At 41.5% G+C, this 16,925-nt stretch overlaps 1 protein-coding gene across 12 annotated transcripts in view; it reads left to right on the top strand.

Annotated features, from left to right (window-relative positions):
• The window catches only part of CACNB2 (calcium voltage-gated channel auxiliary subunit beta 2), a 355,444-nt gene that overhangs the window by 314,204 nt on the left and 24,315 nt on the right, over positions 1 to 16,925 (top strand). For 6 of the 12 annotated variants that reach the window (XM_053572162.1, XM_053572164.1, XM_053572171.1 and 3 more), the window contains 4 exons: positions 824 to 900; positions 6,789 to 6,922; positions 10,589 to 10,669; positions 11,122 to 11,180. In XM_053572162.1, coding sequence (XP_053428137.1) covers positions 824 to 900; positions 6,789 to 6,922; positions 10,589 to 10,669; positions 11,122 to 11,180 — 351 coding nt within the window. Of the gene's footprint in view, positions 1 to 823; positions 901 to 6,788; positions 6,923 to 7,066; positions 7,087 to 7,545; positions 7,608 to 10,588; positions 10,670 to 11,121; positions 11,181 to 16,925 lie in introns of all 12 variants that reach the window. The other 6 variants (XM_053572165.1, XM_053572172.1, XM_053572174.1 and 3 more) reach the window with 2 other exon arrangements.

Genomic DNA, 16,925 nt, shown 5'->3' with positions numbered 1-16,925 from the left:
AAAATAAAAAGCAAAGGAAATCTCTGCTATTCAGCTGCTGGTGGTCTGGGCAGAGAACCTGAGGGCTGCATCAGTTACCCCAGTTCTCTTCGATTCTTTTTATTTTTGTTTTTATTTTTTATTGTTGGGGAATCATTGAGGGTACAATGAGCCAGGTTGTACTGCTTAGTTTGCTGGGTGAAATCCCTCGATTAATAGTGTCCCTCCCCCAAGAGGTGTGTCACACACCGTGGCCCTGTACCCGCTTACTTCCCTCCCCTCCCCTATTCCTCCTCCCCCTACCATGTACTACCATCAGTTGTCCTTATATCATTATTGAGTACCTTGGATTCTTGCTTCTCCATTCTTGCGATGCTTTACTAAGAAGAATGTATTTCAACTCCATCCAAATTAATATAAAAGATGTAAAGTCTCCATCTTTTTTAGTGGCTGAATAGTATTCCATTGTATATACACTATGCCACAGCTTGTTAATCCATTCCTGGGTTGGTGGGCATTTAGGTTGTACCACAATTTGGCGATTGTAAATTGAGCTGTGATAAACAGTCTAGTGCAGATGTCCTTATGATAGAATGATTTTTTTTTTTGATGCCCAGTATCTTTGATTCTTTTTAAATTCAACCTTGAATTTGAAAACAGGGACCATCACATTGCTCCTTTGTGTACTCCAGAAACCTCTGCTGAGAAATTTCTGTTTTGTTTCTTGAAGATACATGTAAAGTTCAATGAGAACACAGTGGATTATCATGTTTATTGAGTAAGACAAATGTTTTAAGATCTGAAATAAGTGTCAGATTTAATAGAAATTTTTGCTTTACTCCAGTAAATCGGGAGGAAACTCATCATCCAGTTTGGGTGACATAGTACCTAGTTCCAGAAAATCGACACCTCCATCATCTGGTAAGTCGGTGACGCACACTGATAGTCCACACTGCATTTCATGCTTCCGCCAGCCTTGTCTACTTTGTGAACTTACATACACTGAATTACTATGTTAACCCTACAGATATTCATTGGGATCAGGAAGTAAAGATGCCCTTATGGAGTTAAAAACAATACGGGGGAATTTTTTTTTTTTTCTGGCTTGGAAAAATAAAAAAAGAAAGTGTGTCAAAATGTTTAAGTTGCTGCTGATCAAAGGATGAACAGGTTTAACTTTTTAATCTTTTGTTCCCTCATGGTGCCTGGCACCTTGTCGTGGGCAGTGCATGGGTGACGCCCATCAACAACCGTAGTGCAACATGAAGTGTAGTTGCGGTGTTTAAAAAAGAAAGAAGAATTAAAAATTTTAGAGAGGTGAGGAACAGAGAAGAAAGTGAACATGGAGGGATCGCTGTACCAAAAGGGCTTTGCAGAATACATAGAAAAGAATTACAGAGGAAAGATGTAAACATTTGTGAGGAGAGTATCTACTGTTTTCTTTCCCGATCAGTGGATTCATCTCATAGTTGTCAGATTAAATAAGGGACACCCAGGTAAACTTGAATTTCAGATAAACAATGAATAATGTTTTTAGCATAAGTATATATTATATGAGACATACGTATGCTAAAAAAAAAGATTGCTTATCTGAAGTTCAAATTTTACTGCATTTATATTTGCTAAATCTGGCAACTCTGCTGTTCTTTATAGAACATGGAGTTCTATATACAAAGGAAATTAATTGGTTGAATTGCAGGAAAGCCTGGGATCACCGACTTAGTTTGCTAAGAGCTATAATGGGGAGTGAGGGTATGAGCATAAAGATTAGCTGCCAGTGCACGTGAGGGAAAAGATGCTGCGTATGATTTCTAGAAAGCTAGAAATGGGAAGAGATCAAAAAGAGGGAATTGCGCATCTGTGGAAAAATTAAGGGACTAGTTACATGGTGGCTGGTGTGTCATAAGAACTGGATTTCTCTATTATTGATAATCACATCTTGTTTGAATGTTGACAGATTTTAGAGACCAGTCAAGGACTTCTTAGCAAAAATGATAGGACTTTGTGCGTAAAATCTGAGGACAGTGAGAAATAAATTGTTTTAGGATGCATAATGATTTCAAAAACTATATACTTACAACTTGCAGCAATTAAGAAAGTAGCATGGAACGGCGCCTGTGGCTCAAAGGAGTAGGGCGCCGGCCCTATATACTGGAGGTGGTGGGTTCAAACCTGGCCCTGGCCAAAAACTGCAAAAAAAAAAAAAAAAGTGTGCTCAAAATGAAAATTGAAGCCCTTGTAGCTATTAAGTGAAGTTTCTATCTTCCCTTGATTGGGAAGGAGCCTTGTCTTGTTGCTCCTCAAATGTATGAAGTTGCAGGGATTACTATACAAACTTCTACTCTTATATATCTTAAAGACAATTTCAGTCACTCCTGAGGACCATTATGAGGCTTCTAAAATGGAACAATGCTACATCGCATGGCGGTAAGGCAGCAATCCCACTTGCAGATGTCAGTCCTGTTTCTGAGGACGAGAACAGTTCTTTGTTTACCTCCGACCATATCGTGGTCTTCTAATCATTTTGTCAGTACAAGTGCCCTCAATTTATGATGGGGTTGCACACCAATAAGCCCGTGGTAAACTGAAAATATCATATGCTGCATTTAATACTTAGATAAACCCATCATAAAGTCCAAAAGTCATTAAGTCAAGCTGTCATAGGTCCCGATCCTCCTCGTCTCATGATGGGGTAACATCCTGATAAATCTATCATAAAGTTGAAAAATCTGAAGTCAAGGGCGGCACCTGTGGCTCAGTCGGTAAGGTGCTGGCCCCATATACCGAGGGTGGCGGGTTCAAACCCGTCCCCGGCCGAACTGCAACAAAAAAATAGCCGGGTGTTGTGGCGGGCGCCTGTAGTCCCAGCTACTTGGGAGGCTGAGGCAAGAGAATCGCTTAAGCCCAGGAGTTGGAGGTTGCTGTGAGCTGTGTGAGGTCATGGCTCTCTACTGAGGGCCATAAAGTGAGACTCTGTCTCTACAAAAAAAAGAAAAATCTGAAGTCGAACTATTGTCAAAGATCATCTGTATAAGGAGAGGAGGTATCTAGATTTTGAAGAATCATTTAATATATATGTAAAATAACATTTTACCTTGTAGTCCAATGTTTATCTTTACTAGAATTCAAGTTTCGTGAAGAGTTTAGTATTTTTTGAAGGAAAAGGTGCAGGTAAAGGAGTTTGAAATAATTTTTCTGAATACAAAGAGTAGAAAATCCTTGTGACTGAGTTGACTAGAGATACCACTGATGACAAAATGTATAACAGGAATGTCAGGACTACTCTGAGATAAAATTCAAAGGAAAACATGAGAAAATTCTAGAAAGAAGTGCCCCCCAATTCCCCTTCACTAGCAGCTGCCCTACCTATCAAGTGTAGATTGACCTGCAGTGGTAATGTTTATCTTTGTTTCCTGGTGGCCCTATGGGTAATTTCCCTCCCTCATGGCTAGATCAAAGAAAATAAGCAGCTGCCTAACATATATATGCTTAAATGTCCTCAAGGACTTAGAATAGGAGAAATTTTCACATTTTGTATAGGTAATGGGGTCATCTTGTATAGGTAATGGGGTCAGTTGCAGAACACACAGCACTGTGTGTCACCCCTGAACTCCGCTCAACTTGACCCAAGCTCCAAGATTAAAATAAAAATTTCAAAACATGTTCCCAAGGCTCTCTAGCAATGATATAGTAATAATAATAATACAAGTATACTAATGAAGAAGAATGAAACTATTTTCAAATAGAGGGCAGTAGTTCTTCCCAAGTAAATAACTAGTGTTTGCTAAGGTATGGGAAGACCCAGACGAAATTTAAAAAGGAGAACACTGCACTAAAAGGAAACCATAAAAATATAGGGAACTCTGAACAGAGTTGAAAATACTTCTTAACCGTCTTGGTAAGTTTCTTTAATTTGTTCTGAAAGTGACATGTTGTAGAATTCTCTGCATTCCAAAATGCATGCAGCTGCTTTTAGACTTAAGTTAACCAAATGTTGGGACTAATAACATTGGAAAGTTTTTCATTTGGGATTTTGAGCCCTTTTTGTCCAGGCACAGGTAAATTTAGAACCTGACTCAGGCTACTTGTGTGGGTAGCCAGGTATCATCTGGGTAATGTCATGACTAAACATTGATGCCCATTACTCTTTCTTTAAATAAATAAAACTCAAGGGCTACTCTCCCTTAAATTAGACTTTATAAGCCCAATAAAAGATGACAAAGATAAAAGCATGTTGGAATTTACCACTGGAAGGGAAACTTACTTGATGTTGGTGAGGACATAAATGAGATACTGACCCTGACCCTTTCCTTTATATCCAGGAAGGTGCTAACAACACACTTCCTCGTTGGGATTCAATGAAAATCCTTCCTGAACACTTTTTTTTTTTTCCTGCAATTTTGGCCAGGGCTGGGCTTGAACCCACCACCCCTGGTATATGGGGCCGGCACCCTACTCCTTGAGCCACAGGCACTGCCCCTTCCTGAAGACTTTTTTTCAGATTCTTGGCTTATGTCCTTCAGTAAGCCTCATAGGCAAATTTGCCTGTATGAGCAAAGGATTAGCTACTTGGTGATATTAAAATCAGCATTGGTTCCAGTCCCCCGAGACATTTCATAGTGTTTCTCCCCCGCCCCACCTGCTGAACCTTTTAGCTCATCAATATGCATGGATGGGGCAGAGAGAGACATATTCTCTAGGTAAGCTTACCTAACTACCTGGAATCCGTGCAGTCCATTCTTAGTTTCACTTGATAAAAAGTCATACCCCATCTACTATGCAAGCAATCACCGAGACTGATACTTTTGTGCAAACAGTGCCAGGCTTTCTACCTAATCAAATGAAAAGGAACAATTAAATAAGAGATCTTAGTTTTCGTAAGGCTGAATCATCTAATATCCGTAATAACCACAACGCTGAAAAATAACGTGATACCTGTCAGATGAGGTCCCAGCCTTTGAAAAGGTTAAAAGAGGCTGTTGAATGCACGAATTCAGCTTGTGTACCACAGGAATGGTAGCTGTTATCACAACCAAGGGGCTGTTATTTCAATATGGTAAATTGTTCCTTAAATCTGAATGTACTGTGGTTTTTGTTAAGAGAGCTGACATGTGTAATATGATGATGTCCTGGGGTAAGTTTTCTTCTTGTTTTCTCTTTGAAGCTAATGTCAAACACAGAATAATTTTCTGGTGAGCTTAACTCTGATATCCCAAATGCTGACCTCCAGGGCATGACTCCGAGGGGGCCGGGGACTGAAAGAGTGCCCCCAGATTGAGGCAGAACCTAACCCAGAGGGACAGGGCAGTGGAAAGACAGGATAGAGATTGCCAAAGGCGGAACAAGGTCTGGGGCCTGCGTCTGCCGAGTCTTTGCCAAGAACAAGCCCCTTAAACTTTGCGAGTTTATCTTCTCATCTTAAAAATAACGCAGTTGACAGTTGTTCTTCAAAATGATTCCCACTCTGATTCTATAGTTGATAAAATTCCATAGTAATTTCTGTTGGATGTGGAAGTATTTTATAAACTTTGAAATGAGATCACACGTGTTTTTCCCATTTTAAGTGCGGTGTTTTGAGATTGAAAAATTCAAAAAGTGAAAGAGCGTTGAGCACCACGCCCAGACCCTTCCTGTTATGGATGAGGAAACCAGTGACGTATTCTAGAGGGTTTTGAGCCCTCGCACTCTACCTCCTGTGTTAAATCCAGCAGCAGCTCTACACAAGGCATCAGAAGTTTCCTAAAGTTTTATTAGACTGATTTCATTCCCGCATCAGGGGATCCGGTGTTTTTTGATTACTCACCGATCAGGACTATCTGAGGACACACGTATCTTAAAATCATGTTGATTTTGTCCACCAGGAGCCCTCCCTGAGTCATTTGCCTTGCGTATGACAACTTTCTGTTGCCTGGATTGAGGATTTTTTATTCTCTGTTTTCCTCAAATGCCTGTTGGAATCTCAGTGAACCTTTTGACATTGCCTTCAGTTTGCACATAAGCAGGCAAAATGGGAAATCAGAGCCACAGCGTGATATAGGCTTATTTTTTTTTCTTTTCTTTTCTTTTTTTTTTTTTTTTTCGGTCTTTTTGGAGACAGTGGCTTAACATTTTTTCTTTTTTTTCTTATTTGAGAAAGAGGCTCACTGTGTTGCCCCAGGCTAGAGTGCCTTGGTATCTCACCTCATGGCAACCTCAAACTTCCTGTGCTCAGGTGATCCTCTTACCTTCACCTCCCAAGTACCTGAGACGAAAGCAGGCACCAAATGCCCGACTAGTTTTTCTATTTTTAGTAGAGATGGGGTCTTGCTCTTGCTCAGGCTGTTCTCCAACTCTTAAGCTTAAGCAATCCACGGAGCCCCGCCCCTGCAGTGCTAGGATGACAGGTGTGAGTCACTGCCCTGATAAAAAGTTTTCAGCCCAGTTGCTTATTACCTAAAAACTGGTTTAAGATATCATAGGAAGTCAAGCCAAATGTTTTATTCTGTCCTATTTTATACAGTTGATATGGAGTACATCGACATTATATTTGAAACAAGTTAAAAATGCTTCTTTAAAAATATTATTCAAGAGATATAGCATGAAACTGAAATGTTCAAGTGGGTATCTTTCCATTTCGTTAGATTTGGTGGCATCGCATTCTAACATGCTTTACCTTGAAATTTTACTTCCTTTGTTTACTGTGTTGACCTCCCATGAGACATTTTCTTTTAAACTACAGTCAGTCTTATTTGCTTTCATTTTATTTTCTTTGTGACCTGTTTGCTTCTCCTCTCCACCTGATGATTTTTGAATTGTTTGTCTGTATATAGCTATAGACATAGACGCTACTGGCTTAGATGCAGAAGAAAATGATATTCCAGCAAACCACCGCTCCCCTAAACCCAGTGCAAACAGTGTAACGTCACCCCACTCCAAAGAGAAAAGAATGCCCTTCTTTAAGAAGGTAACATTAACTTCCAAGCTCCCGTTGTCCACCCGCTCGACTGCACTGCGTCACTTCGCTAGTCCTGTTGACCGTCTGCGTCCTTTGACAAGCCAATAACATGCATGCTCTGTTATTCTTTGTTTCCTTTCCACGCTGCTGTAGCTAAGCAGAAGCAGAAATCGGTAAGTTCACATTGACATAGCTGTGTTGATCCTGCCACTGGCATCATTAGCATTAATTCCCACAGTTTTATTAAATACAACCATTTCTGTCCCGAGAGAAGAACTTATCCACAGTGAATGGAGTCCATGCATTTCAAAGCAACTCAGTTCAGGGAGTGATCTGTTCAAACGCCATTACAGCACTTATCCTTTTTGATGGAATACTATCTACCAGCGAGGGAATTTGTTTCAACATCCAGGGATGTCAGACTTTGAGAACCCCATCGATGCACCTCAATTGTGCATGCTTACTGTCTGTCTTTCTTTTTTCTTTTTTATTGGCCAGAAATTTAACTTCTAATCAAGCATTTTAAGGCAGTTATGAGATTCTGGTTGATACTATCCAGATACATAGCTTGTACTAAAAAGCAAATGATTCGATTTTTAATTTAGTCAGTATTTAAACTTCTAATCCACTAGGTGCCCAATCTGCAGATGAGCAAGACCAGTGGAGAACTGCAGGCTTGTTTTGGCGGTTTACTGTGAGTTTCTCCTCTTGTCATATATGAATACTCTCCCCATGTTCTCGCCTTCCCCAGCAGTTCAGATTTCAGCATTTCACCTGTTGGACAGTGTGGCTGGTGGCCGTGCATAGAGCCTTTGCCGTCGGCCACCCAAGATGCTACCCAGTGGTGCCACTTGTCCCTTACCTGGAAATTATAGGGTATACCTGAGCTATCTTTATTCCAGAAAAAGTCTGTGTTCTTTCAGTCCATTTTGTGGCTTCAAAGCATTATTTTTTAGAGACCAGTAACTCTCCCCCTCTCCTCCAAAATTTCCATTTTTCCCCCTCCTTGTACACACCACTTTCCACAGCTCCTATGGTGTCTTTTAAGAGTCATACCTCTGATATCACCATGTCTGGCAAAACCAGGGGGATATTCTAATACACAGCTGTGAAGCCACGTTTCCTCTCTGCCCTAAACTCTCAACATGCTGATCTCTTTTCCTTAGCAAACAAGTATTTTGCTCTTTGGAGGAACTCTCAAGTCAGCAATGAGGTATCAGATACTGAACTGGAAAGTTCTTTAAAAAAAAAAAAACTATAATAAGAGAAGAACTCAACACTCCAGGCAAAATTTAAAACATTGCATTTTTGTGTTAATGCAAAAAGCTTCAGCTTGAAGTTCTCCCCAAACAGTGGACCCATCACTCTGCTCTAATATTTTTGTTGCAGCTGAAACTTGCAGACACATGACTAATAGTGTCCACAGTTCAGAAGCTGAGAGCATCAGCGTTGCTAAGCTGCTTTGGACAGTTCAGAGCAGGAACGTGAACTACAATCTCATTAGTCGAGACACTTTTTGAAATCTGTTTACCGTTAAATTCCAAAAAACTCTAAAACTGTTTAGCGTACTTTTTTTTTAACTAAATAATTCAAAGAAAATAGAGTTAACAGGGAAGGATAGATCAAATAATGGTGTCACTCTCCACAAGGCACAAAACACCAATATTCCATCAAATAAGGTAATTTCTGTAGCTACCCTATTGATTGCGAAGCTGATTGATTTCCAGCTTGGGTAACCCTTTGCTAGTTTTCAGTCACAAACAAAGGAACCAAAGACCTCTCCCACACTGGGCCACTGAAGACTTCCAGGCCTGAGATGAAATTTCTTGATAGCTATTACTAAAAGGCATGCAATTTATATTTCTAATTACAGTGGTGAAAAAGGTGTCCATATCCTGCATAGTTAGAAGGACTTGGCTTCTACGCACTTTCAGTGTGATCCCAGGTGGTATAAATGTAATAATCGAATAAATATGCTTCTGATGCCTTCGGCACTGGTAATTCATTTTTCTTATGTTATCGATTATGTGGTAGACTTCAATGTAGAGTTCAAAAACAGAACAACAATCCGCAAGTCAACGAGGAGACTGTCTTCCATGTTCTAGGTTGCTTTTAGACTGGTGCTTGTATGGCATTCGTGCTGTCACTGTATTATGTTTGTCTTGTTATTTTTTTTTTTTTCTGTTCAAAAATGTATTCTAGCTTGATTGTGTCTATCCAAATGAATTTTGAATGTTAGGTAAAGTTTTAAGCAGTACCATTTGACAGCACAGTCACAGTAACATTTTCTCCCCCTCTGATTAGACAGTCTGTGACTACTTGGTGAAATCTCAGATGGAAGCTTTTGAATTTGAAATGCTTTCTATTCCCCCCTGAGGCAACTTAAATTAAAAATGAAGGCAGAAAGTTTGCAATGGGCAGTTTTGAGCAACAGTAAAAGGTTCTGGAATGATAGGCTGATGCAAAAATCACATTCACATTTGCACATCAGTTTATCAAATTCTTAAAGTAGTTTAAAGCACATATTTTGTCTTTGGGTGCATATGATTCTTAAAACACATGTTTTCAGGCACTTTTTGCTGGGATTCACATCCCAAAGATTTGCCTATCCCAGTGTCTGAGGCCATATCTGCCTCTCTTCTACATTAAAAACAAGTTTACTTTTGGATCAATTTAATATTTTCTGCCATCAAAAGAGCCAGTTTTAAAATAATCAGACCAATTAGCTCTTATCTCATTTGTTTGAAAAAATTCTACTTTATCCATTTTATCTGAAGCAATTAAGCAGAAAACTGGCGACAGTTTTAGAAATTGCTAGAAAATTTAGCTCCTCCCCCTACTCTTCCAAAAAAGGAAAATCATTGCAGAAAGACATGAAACAAGTTGTTCAACAAAAACGCTGCCTAAATTATTTTTAAGTAGGATGTTAGATATGCAAGTTGATGATGAACCTTTTGGGGCCACTGAAGCACCGTTGAATATATTACTACACATTAACCATCTTTCCTCCAAGACACATATACATGTGAAGTTTTTAAGTACCAAAGTATAAGGAAAAAAGCATCAACCACTAAGGTGTCAGCAGCGATCACGATTACTGTTTACTGGAACCAGTGATGCCAGTTTAAACTCTCACGATAAAATAGAATTTTTCAAGCCTTTGGTACTGAGAGTTCTAATATTTTGAAATTAGGTTTTATGCAGGAAAGACAGAGGTGAGAACAATGCAGTGTCTCTTTCCTCCATAATTAACCACATTATGCCTGCCTTTCAACTCTTCAGAAAACTCAAATGCATCTGAAAAGCAGTAATAACTTGCCCTCAAGCCTAAAGCACCTTTTCTGCATGAGCCCTGTTTCTGTTTGTTCTCCCAACTGGTTTTTGTTCAAAAGCAGTGCCTCCTGCTTGAGGAACGGAGAGGTCAGTAGCGTTTCTTGAGAACAGCAGGAAAACTGTAGCTAATCGAGTCACTAAAAACTTGAGGAAAATAAACCCACCACTGATCTTTGACTGGGTTTATTTAGAAAAGAGGCAAGTAAAAAAAAAAAAAAAAACATTTAGATGTCTGGAAAGCCCGTGCCTCGTATCACGGAGTTCAGAAAGAGCACCTTAGAGGTGAAATACTGAAGTTCCCCCAGCTTGGGAGGGGTCTAAAAGCCTTTCCTCTCTCTGCAGACAGAGCACACCCCTCCGTATGACGTGGTACCATCTATGCGACCCGTGGTCCTGGTGGGCCCTTCTCTGAAGGGATACGAGGTGAGTAGCCGTGTTCTATAGCATGCTCAACCTTTGCATGCTGAACTCCTTTGCATTAAATAACTCTGCACCCCATTCCCAACCCTTGAATGTAGAGCTTAAAGAGTTCATAGCAACAAAGCATGTTGTTTTTCAAGCTTAGTGTCCTGTTTTCCTGGCTGTTGCTTTGAAGATTTCTAGCTCCAATTTACTGGGTCCAGAAAATAGTAGCAAATGGAGAGTGACTGAAACCATTTAGTGTCGTTTGTCATGGAAATGTCATCCAAAGTTCAGTTTCATTCTCACCGGCATCAGGACTCAAAAACCAGAGGAATGCGGCAAGCTCATGTGCTACCTTTTCCAAACGCAAAGCCCAGGTTTTCATGCACTCCCCAGAGAAATAAAATTGCTTTATCCTAATTAGTAATAGTTTTGTTTTGTTGTATCTTAATTTATTGCTTGCCCAATTGCAGGTCACAGATATGATGCAAAAAGCGTTGTTTGATTTCTTAAAACACAGATTTGAAGGGCGGTGAGTATTTGAGAATATTGGGTGTTATGGATTTTATGTTAAAGGTGACAAAGTACTGGTGGGACAGGAATGGGATCCTAAGAGAAAACTCCCCTCCGATGACTGTGTGATGACAGGAAGGAAGTTTCATTCAATTGAGTCTGGTTCAATAGGATATTTGTGTTTGTACGTACTCAACTCCGGATGATCCTGTTTCTGTCCCTTTATCTGTAAGCTGAACTTGGACATGGCCCTGCTGGCTACTAGTCTCACCTCAGTTCACTATCAACCAGCCCCTGATTGCTGCTTAGACGTGGCACTAAGTATCTCTGTTCGGTTCACTCTTTCACCTTTCTAAAGATTTTCCCTGTCATCTCCCCCTCTTTAAACCTTCAACAACCCCTTCTTATCTTGCTGTTGCTCATTGCTTTACGATTTCATTGAGAAAATAGAGGCAAATGGAAGAGAACATCAAGAAATTTCAGGCGGTGGCTGTGGCTCAAAGGAGTAGGGCGCTGGGCGCTGGCCCCATATGCTGGAGGTGGCGGGTTCAAAAAAAAAAAACAAAAACTGCAAGAGGTTTCCATCTGTCCTCCTTTGTGTATTTGCCAGCCACTGTGTGCATAGCAGCGGCCGTCTTCCCCACTCACACTGTCCAGACGCAGCTGCATAGTCCGTCCTTCTTTTCTCATCAGTATTTGTCTTTCCATTGGAAATTGCATCAGTATGTAAAAACATTCTTATTTCCCTTTACATTTGACCTTATATTCCCTCTAAATATCCCATTTTTCTTGACAGGAAAATTCCCTCAAAGAGCTGTGTGCACTTGCTTCCCTTCTGCTCCCTTGATCCTACTCCAGTTATGCTGTCACCCCCGCCACCCAATCAAAACCAGTCATGCCAATCAGGGTGCCTTGGCTCATGCCTGTAATTTAGCACTTTGGGAGTCAAGGCAGAGGATCACTTAAGCTCAGGAGTTCAAGACCAGCCTAAGCAAGAGCAAGGCCCTGTCTCTACTAAAGATAGAAAAATTAGCCAGGCGTTGTGGCAGCTACTCAGGAGGCAGAGGCAGGATGGCCTGGACCCAAGAGGTTGCTGTGAGCTATGATGATGCCACTGCACTCTAACTTGGGCTAGAGAGCGAGACTCTGTCTCAAAAACTAGTCACTATCACCAGTAACCCTCATATTGCTAAATCCAGGGGTGAATGCACAGCCCTTATATTACTTGACCGTGAGCAAGCGTTCACAGGGCGGCCTCCCCCAGACTCTTCTACGTACTTTAATTGCTTGGTTGTGGGAAGCACACTTCCCCAGTTTTCCTTCTATCACACTAGCTGTTCCTTTTCTCCTTTGTTGGGTCTTTTTTCATCTACTAGACATCTTGGAGAACCCAGGGCTAAGCTTTTTGGGCTTTTAGTTTTTCTATCTACCTTCAGCGTCTAATTTTTAAATACCAGTCTTTTGCTGGTCTCTCCTCTGAATTCCAGACTCATACACCCAACTGCCTATTCACCATCACCACTATGATGTGTAATGGACTTTTCAAACTTCCACTCCCATAGTCTTTCCCTATCTCAATTAATGGTTTCCTCATCTTTCAGTCCCAAGACCCTTTGGCCCCAGATCATTGAATTATCCTTGAGTATTCTTTCTCTCACTTCCCACATCCAAATGCTGGTGTCTGTGTCTTGAAAACATATGCAGGATCAAAGCTCTTCTCACACGCCCTCTGCTACTGTTTTGGTCTGAGACACCATCGCCAGCTCTTCCTTGGATCATTACATCATCTCATCCCCAATCACTTCTAGACTCGTTTTCTCGCTCTTACCATCCCTCCCTTACTGTCTGTTCTTGACTCAACTGCCTACACGACCCCGTTACTATGAGCTGGGTCTCATCACTCCTTTGTTCCGAGCCATCCAGTCTCCTCTCTTCTCATCAGAGTAAAACACAAAGTCTTTTATCATGTCCACAGACTGTGGTCTGCCCTTCCACACCCCCTTTCTGCTCCTTCTCTCTGACTCTCATTTAACTTGCTCATTCTGCTCCTGCCACACTCGCTCCCTTGTCCCATTTGTGTTCCAGCCAGACAGATCTGTGCCCAGTGCGGGGCCATTGCACTTAACAGTTCCCTCTGCTGAGAACACCCCCGCTCCCCGTATTCTCCTTCTCTCTTTCCTGACTTCTCCCCCACCCCCGTGCTCTTTTATGTATCTTACTTATTGTTTTCTAAGCTGTTCATTTGTTGGTGCCTAGAGCAGCACTCAGTGTGAAAATGGATGGAGGGTTTTTGAATGACTGTTTCATAGTCTATTAGGCAATGCAGGGATGGGGAAGCCACAGTCTCTGCCTATGAAGAGTGTATGTAAACCACGAATTGAGACCTCTAGCTGTGAAACAGAATGTAAATGAAAGGGCAACTCAGCATGTGCATGTACTAGGTACAGATAGCAAAAAGGAAGGAGGAATTAGCACTTCCACATCCAAGAAGAGTTTCAAAATGGCACCTGAGATTTCACCAAGTGAATTGGAAGCAAGAGAAGGGTGTGCCCAGTGGAGGGTATAAAGTGGACGAAGTCATTGAGGTAGGACACAGCGTATGTATACAGCAACCTGCCTAGAGGTCTTTAAGGACCTAAGGAGGGAGTGATTGGTAACAAATCTGGGAGCCGCTTCTATTATGTCATGCCAGTGGGCTTGGACTGAATACTTTCCTTCTCCTCACTCAACTTACCTTAACAAATATTTATTGAGTATATCCTGTGTGCCAGGCATTTCAAGTAGCAAAAACAGCCAAGGGCATTGGCTTCATGCCACTTCCTTATGCTCTATTGAAAGGCCTTGAATCACATCAGCAGGTGCCACAACAAAGGTTAGGCCAGATCTTCAAGACATGACAGGAGTCCAAAATGGAAACCTCAAGGTTTAAACTAAGAGTAGCTTACTAGAGGGGACCTGGGGACATACAGAGCTAGTGTACCTTCCTGTATTTTTTGGGGGTGGGGGAGAGGGGACAGAGTCTATGTCACCTTGGTAGAATGACGTGGTGTCACAGTCACAGCAACCTCAGTCTTGGGCTTAAGCAATTCTCTTGCCTCAGCCTCCCAAGTAGCTGAGACTACAGGGGCCCACCACAATGCCCGGCTATTTTTTTGTTGTAGTTATCATTGGCCCAGGCTGGGTTCGAACCCACCAGCCTGGTGTATGTGGCCAGCACCCTAACCACTGAGCTATGGGCACTGAGCATACCTCTCGTCACATCCTTCTTCTCCCCCTTCCTCCCAGAACCCAAGTATGATGGCAGGGAAGACAAAGCATGAAGAGAGAAACTTTCATAGCAAGAGATATATTGTTGGGAAATGATCAAGGAAAGGACTGAGAGGGAAAGAAGAAAAAAACTATGTTTCAAGGTCTTAAAAGACATCATAATCAAGGTCTACCTAATCAAATGCTCCAAATTAGTTGTTTTTTTTTTTTTAATTTTGCATAACTTGACAAAATGTTTTTTAGTTTGTGCCAGGAAATGCAGCCTTACAGCTTGGCCCAAGGCTACCAGGCCCTGGCCAAGTATAAAAGGCATGCCTCTAGTCTGGCCCTTTTAGCTTTTATTTCTTTATCCTTGGCTCTGCTATTTATCACAATTTGGAATTGTCTACATGAGCATGCACAAAAATTTCTGCTAAAATAGGTGTTTCTTTTTTTATGACTGAGTTAATCCACTGCTCTTTTTACTAATGCCAAAGATGAGGAAATGGGATGGAATTTCCTGATTTACCACTTATTTCTGTGTAAGCCTGAGTAAGTTTAGAATTCGAAGATAGATTCCATCCAGAGAGTGTATCTTCAACCGGTGTTCTAAAGTGTCAATTACCCAGATTGGTTTCATTTAAGAAACAGATGCACAAAATATTATGAATGCTGTATATATCCAGCCTAACCAGAAGTCTTTTCCACATGGATTTATTAATGAACCTGCTTCAGTTCATCTTGACTTAAGGAGATGGGAGTTCGGTAGTCAAGGCCTGTGATCACCAGGTTAAAGGTCGTCAAAGGAAGTGATAGGGTTCATAAAATAGAATTTCAAAAGCCACGTACAAAAAGGAACGTTTTTACCCTCGGCAAGACATCCAGAGTAACGGAATCATTAAATGCCTCTGCTTTGGGGAAGGCGGGACGGCGACAGAGGGTGAACAGCCATCGAAAGCATCCGGTATGAGTGCATGTGTGACATTCTGAAAGTGAAAAATGAGTCGTTTCTTAATCATCAGTCCAATAAACAAAATTTATTTATTTTTATTTATTTTATTTTTTTGAGACAGAGTCTGTCTTCCTTCCAAGTCTTAGGCTTAAGTGATTCCCTTGCTTCAGCCTCGCAGTAGCTGGGACTTCCGGCTCCCAACACAATGCCCAGCTATTTTTTTTTTGGTGTAGTTGTCCTTGTTCAGCAATCCCAGGCCGGGTTCGAACCCGCCAGCACCCTAGCCGCTGAACTATAGGCGTCGAGCCCTAGATTTTTTTTTTTTTTTTAAATTTTAAACCCAAGAGGAGAAAATGCAAAAGGAAATGTTGATGATGAGAAGGTTCTAGGTAGGAATTCCTTTTCTGTTCTGAATCCCACGTAAGTCCATTTGTGGATCTCTGGAAGAGAATCACGATTCTGCTTGTTAAATAGCATAAGTGTGTCAGGTGAAAGAATAGATGACAAGTCACCATCCTCTCTCTGTTGTGTGTGGTAGAGTAGCCTGTTTAAAATTGGATCCCCCTGAACCAACTGTGTCCTGTAGACAAAGCCATCTTCACACTCACCTTGCAGGAAGTGGCAGGTAGCTTAACAAGGAAACTGACAAGGACAGCTACCATCTGGGATAAATTGGGATTTTCCCCCCAGGGACTTTGAAAACATCAGCTATCCACGCTGGAGTGTTTGGAATGTGCACTGAATTGCTATAGGGGTATGTACACTATTGCCAGAATCTGAGAGAATCTTACTGGAAATCAATCCTCAGCAACATTACATCACTTTTTTTTTTCCGGTGTGAGAAATTTACTTAGATGTGAGATAACTTCTAAATGCTGTGTATTAAAATTACCACTCTCCACTAATTGAAACCAGAGCTCTAAGGCAGGATATGAGCATTCGTAACTTATATAGTAATTTTGATATACTGCAGAGGTTCAGAATTATTACTCTGAACTGAATTGTCCCCAAGATTTTTGCCTTCAGGATTTTCAAGGTCTGCTGCTGCTGAGCAGAACTACAAGTAATGATGATGTCTAGAGTGTAACTTCAGGAGTTGAACTAGGATAGTGGCCTGTCTCCTAAGCACACGAGCAGGTCAGTGGAATACCACCTTCAGGAAGAAAAGGCTAAGCACGTGGGACAAGGAAGATGGATTATGACAGAAGCTCCCACTCTGCACCTGAATGAGTTCCCTAGAGGCGGGACTACAAGGTGCTTCTGAGGTGTAGTCTGTCTTTTCACCACCGCTGCATACAGGGGATGGTGCCATGGCAGGGTGGCTGCTTCCCAGTGAGTGTCCAGGGCTCTTAAGAGGTGTAAACCCAGATCTCCAGGTGCACATAGGCTCTCCATAGATATGTGCCGAGTGAACAGCTTCCCCCTGTGGCCAGGCTCAGCATCAAGGGAATCCTGTTACAAGTGCTGAGTGAACAGCTTCCCCCTGTGGCCAGGCTCAGAATTAAGGGAATCTGTTATAAGTGCTTGAACAGCTCTCCCTGTGGCCAGGCTCAGCATTAAGGCAAT

This window comes from Nycticebus coucang, chromosome 20, assembly GCF_027406575.1.
Source record: "Nycticebus coucang isolate mNycCou1 chromosome 20, mNycCou1.pri, whole genome shotgun sequence".
NCBI lineage: Eukaryota > Metazoa > Chordata > Mammalia > Primates > Lorisidae > Nycticebus > Nycticebus coucang.
The sequence above is the reverse complement of the archived record's forward strand: the minus strand, read 5'-3'. Positions and strand labels throughout refer to the sequence as shown.